Here is a 16,505-nt window from a genome sequence, read left to right as displayed (position 1 = left end):
CCAACCAGAAGTTAGTTTACTCAGTACCGGTCTTGTACATAATCATGAGGCTAGCACTATTAGGCCAGCACTATTCAAATACAGAGTAAAGAGGCTTTACTGTCCACTGTGTCTTTTATTTTCTAATTTCAACATGTGATCATCTTTAAAGGGAGCTGGGAGAGAAGTGAGGGATATACCAGCTGCACTTTACAGTTTAACGATCACAAAAATAGCAACTATACAATCTCTGAGTTTCACAAAACTAGCTTTCCTTTATAATGCACTTGACAGAACAGGATTAACTGCAAAAAGTGAAGAAGCTACAGCTGTGAAGTGCTATTTTGGTTAAAAATAGCTAAAAACAAAAAAGCAATGACTACAACATTGATCTGGGTTTTCGGTGGATAGATTGTCGGTGTCTTCTGCATCTCTCAGTTCAGGCTTTATGCTTCTTGATGAAGTTAATGAGCCCATTTGTTGAGCAATCATGAGATGTCACAGGGGCATCAGAATCCAGTTCTGGTTCAATTTTCTTTGCCAACTGCTTTCCAAGCTCAACTCTGCATTTACAGAGAAGAGAGAGAGAGAAATAAAGAAGTAATTTAAAATAAAACAACGACTTAGTAAATGTTGCTATTAGTCAATACTGAAACTTGTGTAGCACTGATCTGTGCCATGGCCTACACTCTGGCCCAACCCTGCATGGCAAATCCAGCTGCAAACCAAATGCTGTCACCGCTCCTCTGCCACCAAATTTTCAGACCTATAGGGATCCCTAAAGGCTGAATGACATGGCTCTGCAGGCCAGACCTGGCCCATGGGCTGTAGGTTGTGCACCATTGCTACAGAGTAATGTTTTATGTTCTCATCTCAAAACACCAGGCTGTGGCATCCTCAGCTAGGGGGGGGAAACCCACAAAACCCCATAGTTTTGGAAAAGGCACTTTGTCCAGCTTTTCAAGGAAGCTAGTAGAGACTGTGGTGGCAGTGAGAAGTTAAGAATGAAAGAACAAAAGCAAAACAAGATTTTCTGAAACCTACAGGAGGTGAATCCCAGCTGCGTATCATGTCACCTCAGAGCTCCTGCTACCAGACACATAGGATGGAAGGGACCCTTTCTGGTTTTAAAATGTTTAAGTATGTGTGGTCATGCTCCTTTTCAGACCTCGGTTGTTGTAGCAGGAGCTGTGGTGTTCTGAACAGCTTTCAACCTTCCAGAAACCCCTGGTTCAATTGCTATAAAAGCTTCTAGAGAAGACTACAGTGGTAGCCCAGCTCTCTAGGAACCAGGCCAAAGAGGCACTAGTACGCTGAATGCAAATAGGTTCCTGGATATGCTGAGATGACCAGAACTCCTGCGGATACCCAGGTTCTGCAGGGTCCCCATCATCTTCCACTGACCACTTAAAAAGGAAGAGACAGCTTTCACCAGAACAGTCATGCATTCCCCAGACTCTTTGCTGCCTCCTGTGAGGTTTTATGCAGGAAAGCAACAGTGCTCCTAGCACGTGAGAACAGGATTAAAAGGAACAGCACTTGACTGTTTCCTGAGGAAGTCTTAACTTGGTTTGGTGGAAAGAGACTAAGTGAGAAATTTCTCACAGGGCAGACATCCTATAGGAGGTCCACAGTGCCAGGTGTGTGGCAGAGTAAAGGTTTAATTAATCACTAAGTAAACTGGAGGGCTTGGCTAGTTTTTGGAATAAGTCAAAGATCAGGTTTTTCTAGAGCCTAGTGATTTTAAGCCCTCAATGTGACATAATTAGACCATCTGGATTCATATACCCAGACAGTCCCACACCTCAAAATTAATAATTACTAGTTGCTTTTAAAAAACTTGGGCTGAGTGTATCAAAAACCTCCATAGTATTACACAGACGCATCATTTGAAAGGCAGCCTACATCAGAGTTACAGTTTCTGGATTAGAGACTATCCCTGTGGATAGCTGCTTGAAACAGGAAAGGAAATCAAAAAGCAGTTGGCTTTTCACTTCAGCCTCGCTTCAAAGCTGCTTCATTGTTACCGTTCCTGTAGGTGTAAGGTTACTTAGGCTGACCACTTACTTTTAGGGGACTACTTCTATAATGGAAGTATCTTTCTCCTCCTCTACTATTGCCAAAAGCTTCAATTACTCTCTCTCCTCCCTATATATTGCAATTTGTTTAAAGAGACTAAGGTCCTTTAATCCGCCCTAGAGAGTGATGCCTTGCACAGGTTTATGCAGGGAGATAAGATGCTTTATCCAAAAAAAGCACGTGCATGTGCATGCATGCAGTGCATAAACTTTCTTCATCATCCTAATCTTTTTTTCCAAAGGAGCAGTGAATTATAGTGCTCTATAGTTCATAAGGAAACAGGTCAGACTTACCCCCACTGGTCATAGCTGTTAATATCCCACACAACTCCTTGAACAAAGATCTTGTGTTCATACATAGCTAAGTGTATGGTGGGGGGGGAAAAAAAAGACCGAGTTATCAGTAAGCTTCATCAAAAAACTTCACTATAACATTAACAGTAAAGAAACATATTTACTTACCAATTAGGGCTCCCAAAATGAATGGGTTAAGTTTTGTAAACAGAATGGAATTGGTTGGGCGATTTCCCTCAAAGACCTTGTAAAACAAACCAAAGTAATATTACACAGTGTGTCTTGAATCAGAAGGCTCCTCAAACCCACATTTTATTTCCATTAAAGACAATACACAGAGGGATCTGAAGTGTCCTATGGGAAACCAACAGTAATTTCAATTTGTTGGTCATCTCAAAAACGATATTAAGACGTTTACTGTAAACCTAATAGCAAAATGTCACGTCCACATGCCAGCCGCATGCACAGGTTCAGCTCTACACTGATGGCAGCAAATAAGTCTAGAGAGCAGAAAGCTAATCTTTTCTGATAAGCAAGGCAAGGTTTCCTGATCAGTGTTTTGTTAGTAAAACAGTAACCTAGTTTGTTTTTTAAAGAAAGGAGTTTGCCCCATGGAGAAACGCAGCCAAGTTAGTCACTGAATCTTTAGGTTCAATATTTATTGCTTGCTGCTGTTCCTTTTAACAGCCACCAGAGGGCACACTATTTCCCTCTATTTCTAATAAATCATCTAGCTACAACTACATTGAACCCCTGAGAATTTGGAAGGCACATACAGAGGGGGGTAAAATGGAGGTGCAACTTGAAGGGAATTAAGACAGTTCTCAAAACTCTGGTACCTTATGGGGAAGAAGCTTCTCCAGAGTATCGCCACTCAGGCCAGCAGCCTGCAGTTCCTTACGAGCCTCATCAGTAGTCTTTCCTTTCATCAGGGCCTCAGTCTGGGCAAGGAAGTTGGCCAGAAGGATCTAAGGGGAAGTTGTTAGATAGTAACAAGCAGCAAAAGTTACTGTTCTTCTAGCTAAAGGATGGGAACATTGTCTAGAGGTTACAGCTCAGGACCGATTGGGATTTCTGCTTAAAATGAGGCACCTAATAGTTATCTGTAGAATGGAACTTCATGGTATGTCATGAGTCTTAACGAGCGTTTACAGTATTTTCAGGTTCTTAGATATATGCAAAGCAGTGTTTAAAGCTTTGGCATAAATTCCTACCTCTGCTGAAGTCAGACCTATTCCAAACTGGCTAATCCAGGCATCCATTTACTTTAAATAAGAGAGAAAGTCATAAGGATGTGCCAAGTTCCAGAGCCTGCTAACTCACCCTGCACGCTTACTGAAATTAACCACCACCTCTCTCCCCCTGACTTGAAGGTTACTTTGAAAGTTTTGTAGGCAGAGACCATGTCCTACTTTGGTTAGGCCCACAGTTACTATAATACTATATTATTTCTAACAATGGTTCAGTAAAACTGCTTCCCACCTGTCCTCCATTTTGCAAGTCATCTTTTTAATTCCTGCCTGTAATCAGTGTCAGATTTCTCTGGCAAGGTGATAACAGAGTACAGTATGAACAGCACTAACATCTGAAGTTGGTACTAGAGGAAATATTAGCTGTGGGCATCAAGTTTCTCTCACGCTTGACAAATGTTTGCACTGTGAAGAATCTACAGCTCACACTTGCAGTGTGTAGTTAGTGTCAACTCATTTCATTTTTGGTTGTTAAGAATGGGTCAAAATAAAGTGGATAGATTAAATCTTTACTGAGTAAGGAATCCAGACTCAAAATCTACCACCTTGGGCATAGACAGTCTCTTATTAACTTCATGAATTTGGGCTGAAGGAAGTTCAAGCTTTATGCTCAGCAGTACTTTGTCAGGAGAGTTTTATCTGCTTTGGAAACTCAACTCTTCACACTCAGGATCAGTATGCACTCTGGATTGCAGGAGCCATCTCCAATACCTGCCTCTCCCACCTCTCTCCAATCAAGAAGCCACAATGTCAGTCTCCCTCTAAAACTGTAGCTGCAAAGACAAGACCTCCACCATGGTACAAGGTCAGAGGCTATATTATATGTGGCTGAAAAACCTAAATTTGTTTGCTTAGACTAAAGGCACATCCCCATATGTTTGTGCCTCTGCTAGTTGTCCCCATGTATGCCCCTGCAAGCGTGCTTTGGCACATGGCAAATTGCCCTGAGTGGGGTAGGGGAAGCTGGGACCAGCACCTGGGCTGGCCCCAGCAGCCTTACCTGGGGTCTTGGGGCTGCAGCTGCAGAGTGCGGCTCTAGCTGACCAGGCTCCACTTTCGGGCAACGCATGCTGCAGCTACATGTGTTGCCCCGCTTTTTTTGGATACTTCATCTAGTTTTGGCTCTGCACTGAAAATATGCAGCACAGAAAACCTTTTGACATGGACCACATGCGTTTTGAAGTACCTCAAAACCCTATGAGGTGCCACAAACTACACATTCCCACTCAATGGGACACACCCTAAGGATGCATCCAGATGAGTATGGACATACATGTGGTGTTCATGCCGGCATTCCCCATACTACTAAGTTTGCAGTTCAGGGGAAGATCCTGGTGTAAAAAAAACCTGTGCTTTTAAAAAAGTGGGGCAGTACATGTGTTGGCAGCATGTGCCACCAAAAACTGGAGCTTAGCCAGCTGGAGCCATACTATGGCTGCCAGCCAGGCTCTCTGCTGCTGACTTACCATAGCAGCAGCCCCTGGAAGCCCTGAGAATTCCCGGTGAGGCTGCTGGAGCCAGCCCAGATGCTGGTCCTGTTCTCCCCTACTCCATATGGGGCAATGTGCCACATGCCAGAGCACATGCGCATGGGTGTTTCCTGACGACAAACACATGTTCCTACTCATGAGGTCACACCCTAAAAGCGCAATCACAGTGGTACATTTAAAATACACGGTCTATTTACCAATACGTTCAGGCATATTACAGTGTGGAATGAACTCTAGTGCCTTCAGCAATAGTAAGAGGAAGTAGACTGCCATTGATTAAAAGCATCTTGCATTACCTTATGATGCAAGCCATTCCTGATTGGGTTCTGGGTCTGGACTGGGATTAGGAAGTCACAGGGAATCATGCGAGTTCCTACCAGAAAAACACTGTTAGTCACCTAGATATACTTTACAAAAGAGCAGGTAAAGAGAGGCAGGAAACTTTTGCTACCTTCCCCTGCAGTATTATGACAAAAAAGTTCCAGACACTCTAAACTGGCTAGAGAAAGCAAGAAAAGTTTCATGAAGTTTGTGGCTAACCTTACTTAGGAGTCTTTTTTAGGAAAAAAAAATCTAATCCTACAGCGACTGCATCAGTCAGCAGCCTTGTTAACCAGTGGCTTTAGAACACTCCAGCAGTTCAATGACCATAAAAGGTCAGATTGACCAGAAAAGGTCAGATTAGCCAATATCCTTCCCCTGGTTTAACTGCACAAGTGCTGTGGTCTATAGTGGTTTTGATATTGGATACTGAGAACTTGCCCCAAATCCATACTGCTAACATACCCAAAGCAGTCTGGTTATACCTTGATGAATCAGCTGATAAAAGGCATGCTGCCCATTGGTTCCAGGTTCTCCCCACACAATAGGGCCAGTGTTGTAATCCACACGACTGCCTTTCTTGGTAATGTATTTACCATTGGATTCCATGTCACCCTAGAAGCATAAAGGATGAAAGTTTATCAACTCGGACTATTCTACAAGTTTTCCCTTATGGTTCTTGCAGGGCCAATCTAAATAGTGATTGCCTTATGCTTTAAACCAGGGGTGGGCAAAATGCGGCTCACAGGCCAGATGCGGCCCGCCAAGCCATTCTATCCGGCCCACGGAGCCCCTAAAAAATTTAGAAAATTAATATTAATCTGCCCAGGGCTGTCTGTCATGTGGCCCTCAATGGCTTGCCAAAACTCAGGAAGCAGCCCTCCGCTCAAAATAACTGCCCACCCCTGCTTTAAACACTGTATTTTTTGTTTGTATTTGGTTTATGGAAAACCAGAGGGTTGGAATGAGGATAAAAATCTGTTGTTTCTTTGGCAAGGGAGGGTTTTTACATCAATTGTTGTAACTACAGTAAACAAGAGCTGTCTGTAGTAAGATATTAACACTCCTAAAAGCCCTTCAAAACATCAGTCATTTATTTTTAAATGGCTAACATCGAATCAGTAAGTAACAACCTGACTGCATAACTATGGACCATCTTTTATGGATTTATCAACATCTTCCATTCAGGCGAGATCTTACTTGTTGGAAGTAGGCAGCAAAACGATGCATGTATTGGTCATAGGGCAGAAGGGCGTGGGTTTCAGTTCCATAACAGTTGATATACCAGACGCCCAACATGGCCAGCAGGACGGGCACGTTCTTTTCCAGGGGGGCAGTGCGGAAGTGGTTGTCCTTTTATGTTGCAAGGAGAAGAGACAGAAAGAAAAACTACAGTGAGGTAAAACAGTGGACTTCCATGAGTGAGACTCTTAGATTCAGAATTTGGATTGTCTGTATGTTTTAAGGCAACTGTCCCCACAAAATTAATCACAAGGGAGGCTTTCTAGGTGGAGACATTTTACAAGCAATGAAAGGGATGAGGAACAGGAGGAAGAGAAGTACTTTTCCACAACTGAACTTTAAAAGCCAATCTTCTGTGCCAGTCTTTTAATAGCAACATGGGACCAAGTTAACTGGAACGTAAACTGTGACATTCTCAGACTCACCATCCAGTGGGCTCCTGCAAGCAGATTCTCAAAGTTGTCAAAACCTAAGAATAAACCAAAATATAGTTTAACTCTCCCAGCTGACATTTGACTTCCTTGGAAGAGTGGGCTGCAACACAACCAAGACTGGTACCCAGTCAGACTTCCTTCCATTAGTAAAATTCTGAGTCAAAAGTCATGCTATGGTTTGCCTGAAAACCTAATTTTGACAGAGTAAGTATGTGAAACTACACAAAGAGGTAGTGTCAGTCATTAGGGCCTGAATATGTTGAGGGCTTTCAGATAGCTGATGGGGGGAGGGCGACGGGGGGTGGTGAAAGAGTGAGCCATCAGGAAAAACAAAAGTAATTTCTAGGAAACATGAGGAATTACCAAGCTGTCTTTGCATCCAGTCCCATCATTACAATCTATAATCAACATCACTGATTAGGACACTGACAGTCGGCACCCTAACAATCTACCTAGAATACTGCAGCCTGCCCTTCTACAGTATTTTACATGGAGGAGGAAGAGATGCTGGTTATTAAAGTAAAAGCTCTGTGTCAAGAGCCAGCTGAGACAGAGCAGCTTTTGGGAACTGTGGCTCTAACAGCAAACAGTGCAGCTAGTTTGGCTTGTCAGCAACCCTATCGGTTTGAAGGCACAGTAGAGCTGTGCGGGGCAAATAAAACACCACTGCTGATCTGACCTTTGAAATTAAATTGTTCCATTTTAGTTTGTTTTACACATTCATATTCCACTTGCTGCAATTCCCAATACTTGTGTTATTCCAAAAGCATTACTCGCAGTCTGCATGTCCAGGGATTTATAGCTTTTGTTTAGAAAAATATAAATTATGCTTAGGAAGAAGCCAAGAGTAGAAAAGAAGAGAGAGAGCCATCAATCTGCTTTGAGAAACAACAGCTCTTAGCACTGTGAGCTGTCCCCATTACTACTAGTTACTTAATGCGATCCCACTCTGCACTTGAAAAATCAGCAGAGGTGCTCAAGCCAAACAGGCCTTCAAATGAATAAATAAATAGCAGGCAGCTGGCAGGAGGGCCTTCCCAGAATGCGGATTTTGACTCTAAAACTTACTTCAGGTAGAGCCAGTGTTTTTTTTTTAGATCCTCAAGCCTTGTAGCCTGGGAAAACTAGTACTAGAGAGGAAGTGTAAAGTCAGAAAGGGAGGATACAGGGTAGCATTCTTGTTTTAGTCCTGAATATAGTGTCTTGACTTAGAATTAGCGTGTTGAAGTATTTCAGTATTTAATATGCTCGTCTACAGAAACAGCTAAATGCATTTTTTAAAAAACATTAAAAAAATAAATGCAATTGAAATGTATTTGTTACAACTGCTTTTGGAAAGGTTGTGACTACAAGTAAATCAGGGATATTTTGACCATGCAAGTAGTCATTCATCATCAAGTACAAATCTGTGGGAGCAATTTCAAGTTTCAACACTATCTTCTTCACCGGTTGGCCTTTTAGCACAAAACATCCAGCTAGTGGAAGAAGAGTTTGTGTAACTTAACATCTCGACCCCACCCTCCCACACCAATAAGAAAGTCTAACCTTCCCTCCCCACCAACCAGGAATCTGGTTAGTACTGCTGAAGCAAATCACGCAGACTGTAATGACTGTGTTTCTATAACATAGATACATACCAATATGCAGGGCAATGGAGAGGCCAATGGCTGACCACAATGAATAGCGGCCACCAACCCACTGCAAATAAAAGATTGTTTTAGACAGCAGTAACATATCTCCAGCAATACATTCTGATACTTCTTCTTACACTGCTCTTTCTTAATTTTTTTGCCGACCATTAATTGATTTTTTTCTAACCCATTCCATCTTTTCAAGAGCACAAGACGTTACAGGTGGGAGATTTGTTAGCGTGCTTCCATGTTCTACACATACATACCAAACAAGTGAGCCTCTTTGGGAACAGGCTAATTTAACATCAAACAAACCCAGAAGACACTTGCACTATTTTGTTATGGAATCCAAAATAAGCTAGCTGGAGTATTCAACCCAAAATATAATCCAAGTCATTTTTACAGAAACTTTTGGGAAACATGGAACTCTTATGCTCGTTGTCTATTCATGACTCTCACATTTAACAAGCTTGAAAAAAAGACATTAAAAAGGTTGAATTTATGGAAAGAACAAGGCATGACACAAAACAGTTCTGAAGGCTGGCAGTTATTCCGGCTAGTGAAGACTCATGTTGTACATGTAGTACCATATGTTCGGAGCCCCATTCAGCTATAAGTTTATAAAGCTCTCACATGCAACACTCATTACAAAGTGTAAGGCACGAAGTGGTGATCCCACTGGCCAAGGCTCCCTTAGGCATTAAGTATGTAACCTCTCTTGATGTTTTAAAGCAAAGGTTCTCAAGCATTTGCTACTATCCAGAGAACTGGCAGGTCACTTAGTACTGGCTCCTCTTCATTTCCAGCTGGTAAAGTTCAATTCAAGACAGCTAAATATGCATTAAGGGCTTTCCTAATACAGTATACCCCTTTCCACATAGCTATTCTTTACATAAATCAGAGTTTTCACATCGTACGGGTAGAGTAAGTGTTCCACAAATCATTAGGGCATTGGCCAAGCTATGAAACCGTTTAAAGGATAAACCCATTTAAATGCTAAACTGACAGGTTTTGTGGCTTCCGTAACAGCAGCTTTCTAACCTCTAATCTGTCAGGCATATTATTAGGAGCCACGAGTTGACGTATCTAACATTTTCAGGTACAGTCTGAAGAAGTAATTTATTTGAAAAGTCAGAGAATAAGGGCCACTGAATTTACAATTTGTGTCCATTTAAATATCAGATTAGACTCCTGTTCTTTTGATATTGACCTTTACTGACCTAGATTATATACAGTAGGCCTCCAACTGTCAAATGTCACAGCTTATAATAACTACTTACAAGATATACACTGGGAGCAAGGCACTGTCTCCTGTTACCCAACAGCTGTCTAGACAGCATTGCATAGACAGGAGGACTTTAAACTGAATGGCCATGAGGTAAGGTTTTTACGTGTTTCACTAGGCCAGTGTTCATTTGATTTGCCATTAGTGATGCAGTTTATCCATTGCATAACAAACACATTTGTATATTTATTGCAGTATCTCTCAATCATTCACATGATACTGGCTGGTTCTGGGGCTCTCCAAAGCTAATAAAATTGTTCTAACAGTATCTATTGCATAGTGCTAACTATTTACTTACATCCCAAAATTCAAACATGTTCTCAGTGTCAATTCCGAAGTCTTTAACTTTAGGCTAGAATGAAAAATAAAATTAGTAACGATATTCAGATTACAGGATATATTCATCATAAACAGCTACTCCAGGATGCCTGAGAAACTAGAGCTATATTCAGTGATGTAAACAATGAGTGCAAATGGCAACGTAGTGTAGCAAATTAAATTAATATTCAGTCATGTGCCACATGAAAGGTTAGGCCAAACAAGAGGACTGGGGATGGCAGAGGGGACTTTAAATGACCTAACGAAGTTTTAAAGGTAAAAGGAGGCCTCTCCTATATTATAAGCCCTCTTCCTAATCGCTGTAGCTCTTCCTACCCTATTTTCATTACACGTGCAAATTTTCACCCTGTACAAATCAAAATGCCAAATCAGTGTATATTACATTACTCACAAACAATGGGTTGCTTATACTGCTATTTTCATCAGTACAAAAAACTTATCCCCAAGGTTTCAACAGGTATAAAAATCTACCCCACTCCAGGATATGACTATTTAAGCAGTAAGAAACACTGTTTGTGAGAATGGGAAAGCTACTTTAAGTGTAAATTCAACTAAGGGGAAAATTCAGGTCTATACAGGAGCTCTGAACAGATTTTCTCATACTAGATATGTTCCCCACCCCTCAAGCCCAGCTCTTCTTCTAATCCACCAGTCACAATCTTTTACTTTTCATCTACAAGAAAATTTCCTTCTTGGAAGGCGAACAACCTGGAAACCAAGAGGGATTTTGTCTTAAACAGACATGAGGTTTTGTTTTTTACATAAGATAACTCTATGGTCTTTAATACAGATTTAAAGAAAGTAATATACTTACTCCATTGGTAGACAAAGCAACAAAATGCTTGGCCACTGCAGAAGGCTTTAATAAAATAAAAATTAAAGCAATTAGACATACACAATGTGTGAAATATTTTGCATTACAGGTAGTGAAACTGGTATAGCTCCAATAGAAATATTAATAATATCTTTTAGATTTGCTGTCATTTGTACTTGAACACATTACTACCATTGCCACGTGTGCTGTATTTGCATTCTTAATGAACCTGAATTCAACCTGTGACCATGTGGCTACTTTAAGAGATTTGGTAGCACACTGGAACCAATTCAAAGTAACGTGCAAATATAAAAGGTAGTCCCTCTATACAGCAGGTACTAAATATCTTGGAGCAACCATACTCCACATTCAAGAACGATGCTGACTATCTGTATATAGCTAGTCCTGGTGACCAGATTTTGGAGCAGCCAGGATTTCTTTCAGATGGAATCTGGATGGAAGACTGGAATCAAAAGGTCAGGAGATGCAAGACGATCCTTTCCTTGTTACTTCAGTGGCACTACTCCAAGTTACAGGTCTGAACTGCAACCTCTCACTTTGCCATTTAAGCCTTTTGGAATTTGTAGAGACAGGGAAGTGCCATTGTATGGATAGTAAAGTGAGGAATAACCACAAAGTCTGAGATTGACAGTAACTACAGCCATGCTCATGGGAACAGGTTAGAAACAGGTTTGCATTTAAAAGAGTAAGTCATAGGAGCGTAGGGAAAGAGCGAGATAAAAGACTTCTAATCATAGGTCAGGCATCTGCTGCAGAGATGTCAGTGTACACATCAGCTATAACTTCTTTTATAGCTTTGAAAGCTTTGCCAAGTATTGGAAGGCCAATCCCTGGAGGCAGCATCGCCTCAAGTTGCCTCTGCACAGAAGTCTGACAGCTATGCCATCTCATCAGGTAGTTGAGAGGCACAAACATCTACTCACCATTTTAAAAGCCAAATAGTTTTCTACAAGGGATTTTAGGTGCAACTCAAATGACCATCTAAAGTTAAAAACTAAAATGGTTTTATCACTAACTCAAAGGAGACAGACAACCTGTAACTTTAATGATAATGCACCAGCATTTAACGTGCTTTGGACGTGTAATGCACCAGCATTTAATGTGCTTGGGACGTGTTGAACTCTAGGGCTGGTGTTTGAGCACCTATTGGCTCTGTTCCAAGGCTTCCTCAGAATGACTAAGGGCAGTTTTTACTTAGCAGATACTATATTCTATTGTGTAACTTAAGCATATTACACTTACATCATTAGCAGCATGGAGGAACCACTCTTTGGCTGTTTCTGCATTGGTGATAGTTTCCTGGGTGGTGAAAGTCTGCACAGCAGGAAAAGAAAAAGAAGTGTCAATACAGTCATGAGTATGAAGTACAAACTGTGTTTGAGGAATGCAAGACTAGTTCAGGCTGTGAAACTGTGTCCAATCAAGTTATTCCAGCTTAGAGCAGAGTAATCTACATTTTCATATAAGAAAGAGACAACAGCAAACAGGTTTCAAGGAAGAGCACACCATCAGGCCTGCAGAAACTTGTATTTCTAGGTACATGTTTAGCTTCCTGGTTTCACACTACAATAGGTTTGGAGACATAATGGGTATTTATGATGTTTGTTTGCAGACATACCAGTTTCAATGTATATAACTGAAGCTACTGGGGCCTAGACTAGCTACTCCAAGACTTTCAGTTAGAGATCAGCACTAAAGAAAAAAGTTTAAAGTGTCCAACCAGGACAACTATCCAGTTAGGTTGTTGCCCCTCGTCCTATTGGTTCTAATTTCCATTTTTCACATTTGGGACACTTCGTTCTCCTTATTTCTGCTAAGACTCTTCCTATAACTTCATTCTGCTGATTAGAGAGACCATTTTCCTGCTTTTTGAAGTGTGCAGAGAAGGTCAGTCATGCAGTCCTGCTAAGATCATCCACAGCCATTCTGATTTACTCAACCATCAAAATTTAGTTTTGAGAGTGAACATAATGTTCATTCTACTCCCATCCATCTCCAGAATTATTTCATTATGAAACTTAAGTTTGTTAAAGAGGGGAAAAAATGCCATTCATTCACTTCCAAATATATCCAATTATCTAGAGTCTGACAAATAGAAACCAAAGTGTTACTCTTTTAATGTGGCAATATTTTAAGGCTCTGAACCGTGATGCTTGAACTCAATTATACACAAAACAATGTAACTGGTCATTTTGAAGTTTTCTTCTTACTCCATACACAGTTGCTGTTCTATATTACTGCCAATATGAGATAATAAGCAAATCAAGGTCAGCTTTACACATGTGGGAATTTGTGCCTTTGTAAAATACAACAGAACCTCTTTGGTCTCAAAGTGAAGGGAGGCCAATCATATAACTACAGCATTTCTGTCTTTGTTACTTCTTCAAACAAGACAGCAGGCAGAATAGTCTACTTTGTATTTCCCAGAGAGGAAGACAAAAAACACTCAGTAAGTATATTAATAAATGAAGGTAGAGCCAACTCCAGTAAGTTTGAGAAAAGCAGAATGCTCTTCCCCTATTGCAATTAAGAAGACTTACTGTAGCTTAGTTAATAGTTTAATATTTTAAACTCTTTGAAGAGAGGGTTGTCATTTTGTTATGTGCTTGCATAGCGCACTGAAAAGGTCTCAGACAGCACCACAGTACAAACAACAAATTTAGGACATAGGTTACCAAATCCTAATTTCAAGATAGTTTGGGTGTACTATATATTGTATTACAGTTATTGCATTAAAAAGCTGAGTGTAAAATGAAAGTTACAATGTAAACGTGAAAAATCCCCATACTTTTATTTTGGGTACAAGTTAAACCTCATTTTGAATTTTAAGGATGCCACAAAATATTAGGTGCACAAACACACACACAAGATTCAGAAGAAAACCCCAGAGATTTCAACCGAGTTCACAGTTATGGTCTTTCTGAGTTTACTGCAACAATAGAATTGATCTAGTTTTTCTCCTAGTCAAGAAACAAGTGAAAATTAAGAGCTGGCATTTTCTTAGCGGTGCCCCAACTCTAATGATGTTGAGGACCCCTGTGCCAGAAGGATCATAAATTATGTTTTCAGAATCTGAAGAGATGAGGCTTTTTGGATACAGCTCAACTTTTCTGGACAAAAACTGAGCATAATTTAAACAATGGGAGATTCTTTTTTGCATCCTCTGTGATTTATGGGCATTTATTTTGGCTAAGCCTTTCACAAGTCAAGAAAAATTAGAGACAAGCAAGTGTATTTGCTATACCTTAGATGCAATGATGAAGAGTGTAGTCTCAGGATTAAGCTCAGCCAGGGTTTTTGCCATATGAGTACCATCGATGTTAGACACAAACCAGACACGGGGACCTCCCTTGGAATATGGTTTCAGTGCTTCAGTCACCATCAGGGGGCCCTGAAAAATAGCAAAACAGTTAGCATCTTACACATACACACATTCATGGATATGTGGAAATCAATACCACAGAGCTTACCAAGTCTGAGCCACCAATGCCAACATTGACCACATCAGTCATGGACTTTCCAGTGTAGCCTTTCCAGTCTCCACTACGAACTTTCTACAATAAACATACAAAAACATATTTGTTGCACAATTATGATTAAATTATAAGAAATTTACCAATATACTTATTTTTATCAACTCCTGCCAGGAGGCTCAAAGTAGGCTCTCCTATTAATCAAAAGAAAACAAAGTAAACAAATGCACAGCTAAGAAAGTAAAGTCTGTAAAGAAACATAAGAAACAGGGCTTGATAATTTGGAAACAAACTGCCCTGTAAAAAGGGCCAAATTAAAAAAATAAATAAAAATCAGATTTTACATAGGCACATATTTCTACTCAAAACTAGTAAGAACTGTACCTGATGTTCACAAGGTAGAAAGTGCCCCTTACTGTAAGGCAGTAATGAATATTAAAGCTTCATGTTGTTCACTATGCAAGGGACTGCCCCACACCACTCCAGCCAAAGCTTTGCATACTAATGCCAATACCAACATTTAAATTTAAGAGAGATATCTGAAGAAATTCCCCAATTCTAATGTCATAACATTCCTACAGTGTGCTTAAGTCATTTCAGATCAGATTATCCCAATAGCACTTTCTCTTTAGCTATGCCTTTTTAAGTTAAAATGACTCCACTAAAGAAAAGCTTTAGATATACGGTTGTGGTAGTTATGGCAACCTCAGTTACAGGCCACGCTTTTAAATCTTACCTGCCGAGTTTTACCCTCAGCTAAAATCAAGTGACCCCAGGTTTTATGACCACACTGGGTTAGGACAGAACAACAGTTAGTTAAATACAATTATTTTGGTAACACAAATGGGCACTTTTCATGGAGACAAAGTTTCCAGGTGCTAGCTCTGAAGACAGAAGTCCTACCTATCTAACAGGTCTAACAAAGACAGTAGCAGTGGCAGCTTCCCCACACTGCACCATCCATACTTCTTATCCTAACCATGAGGAAGAGCTTCCAGGGTATAAAAAGGCTACACAATTTTTATGGCTCATTCAGTCAAGACTGCCAACATGGGTACCAATTAGTGTCAAATATTTTGGTTTGGGCATTTATCCACTGGGAACTGGATCTAGTCCAAACTTGCTTTGTATAGACTACCACATGCTTGTCAGGCAGTGGCCACTACCACCTGGGCAGGATTCACACTCTCAGACTACCAAGTGCAGACAAGAGCTCATTAGCATCCAAGTTTGGCACCCAGGCAAATAAAACTCACCAAGTCACAAGCTAGTTCCCAGTTTGGTATCCATCTTTTTTCCTGTATCACTTGTCCCTAGAGTGCTAATTCTTTGTGCCTATGGCAAGTACCAGGACTATTGCCCCTCATTCTTTCTAAAGTTAGGCAGTGCAGTGCTCCATATTAGAGGCAACAGAGCAGAGTTATACAAGTAGAAGTGTCGAAACAAATTAACTCTGGTGCTTGATACCTGGCAAAAGTGCTTCATCTTGTCCAACACCTTGTTCACTTCTGGAGTGACATCCTTGCCATCAACTAATATTGGAACATTGGAGCGATTCCTCAGGGCAATATGAAGCACAGCCCGGTTCTGAAATAAAAGTATTGACAATATACAAAATGTTAACAGAGGCAATTCTGCAGTGCAGATGTACAAACCACCACATCCAGAAAGCAGCAGTGTAGGCAAGCATTACTGCCCTGAACACTATTTAAGGATCTCTTAGGTTCTTAAACTGAAATACTTCTGTTAACAGTAGACTGCATCTCTCCATATTCCCAACATAGCGAGCATTATGCCATCCAACCACTTGACCTGATTTGTAAGAATCAGTGAAACATGGTCTAAAAAAGCATT

The 16,505-nt window shown here is 40.6% G+C and overlaps 1 protein-coding gene across 1 annotated transcript in view; it reads right to left on the bottom strand.

Annotated features, from left to right (window-relative positions):
* Window positions 1-16,505, bottom strand: part of GPI (glucose-6-phosphate isomerase) — a 28,173-nt gene continuing 11,668 nt past the window's right edge. Inside the window, exons 4-18 of the mRNA XM_006274314.4 lie at window positions 16,119-16,238; window positions 14,649-14,732; window positions 14,423-14,569; window positions 12,421-12,492; window positions 11,158-11,202; window positions 10,303-10,356; window positions 8,726-8,786; window positions 7,080-7,123; window positions 6,613-6,765; window positions 5,898-6,027; window positions 5,388-5,464; window positions 3,191-3,319; window positions 2,520-2,595; window positions 2,352-2,418; window positions 1-542 (exon numbers count right to left, since the gene is read on the bottom strand). Coding sequence (XP_006274376.1) covers window positions 419-542; window positions 2,352-2,418; window positions 2,520-2,595; window positions 3,191-3,319; window positions 5,388-5,464; window positions 5,898-6,027; window positions 6,613-6,765; window positions 7,080-7,123; window positions 8,726-8,786; window positions 10,303-10,356; window positions 11,158-11,202; window positions 12,421-12,492; window positions 14,423-14,569; window positions 14,649-14,732; window positions 16,119-16,238 — 1,383 coding nt within the window. The 3' untranslated portion in view covers window positions 1-418. The remainder of the gene's footprint in view (window positions 543-2,351; window positions 2,419-2,519; window positions 2,596-3,190; window positions 3,320-5,387; window positions 5,465-5,897; window positions 6,028-6,612; window positions 6,766-7,079; window positions 7,124-8,725; window positions 8,787-10,302; window positions 10,357-11,157; window positions 11,203-12,420; window positions 12,493-14,422; window positions 14,570-14,648; window positions 14,733-16,118; window positions 16,239-16,505) is intronic.

This window comes from Alligator mississippiensis, chromosome 10 (genome assembly GCF_030867095.1).
Source record: "Alligator mississippiensis isolate rAllMis1 chromosome 10, rAllMis1, whole genome shotgun sequence".
Classification (NCBI taxonomy): Eukaryota; Metazoa; Chordata; order Crocodylia; family Alligatoridae; genus Alligator; species Alligator mississippiensis.
This window is presented reverse-complemented; position numbering and strand designations above follow the sequence as displayed.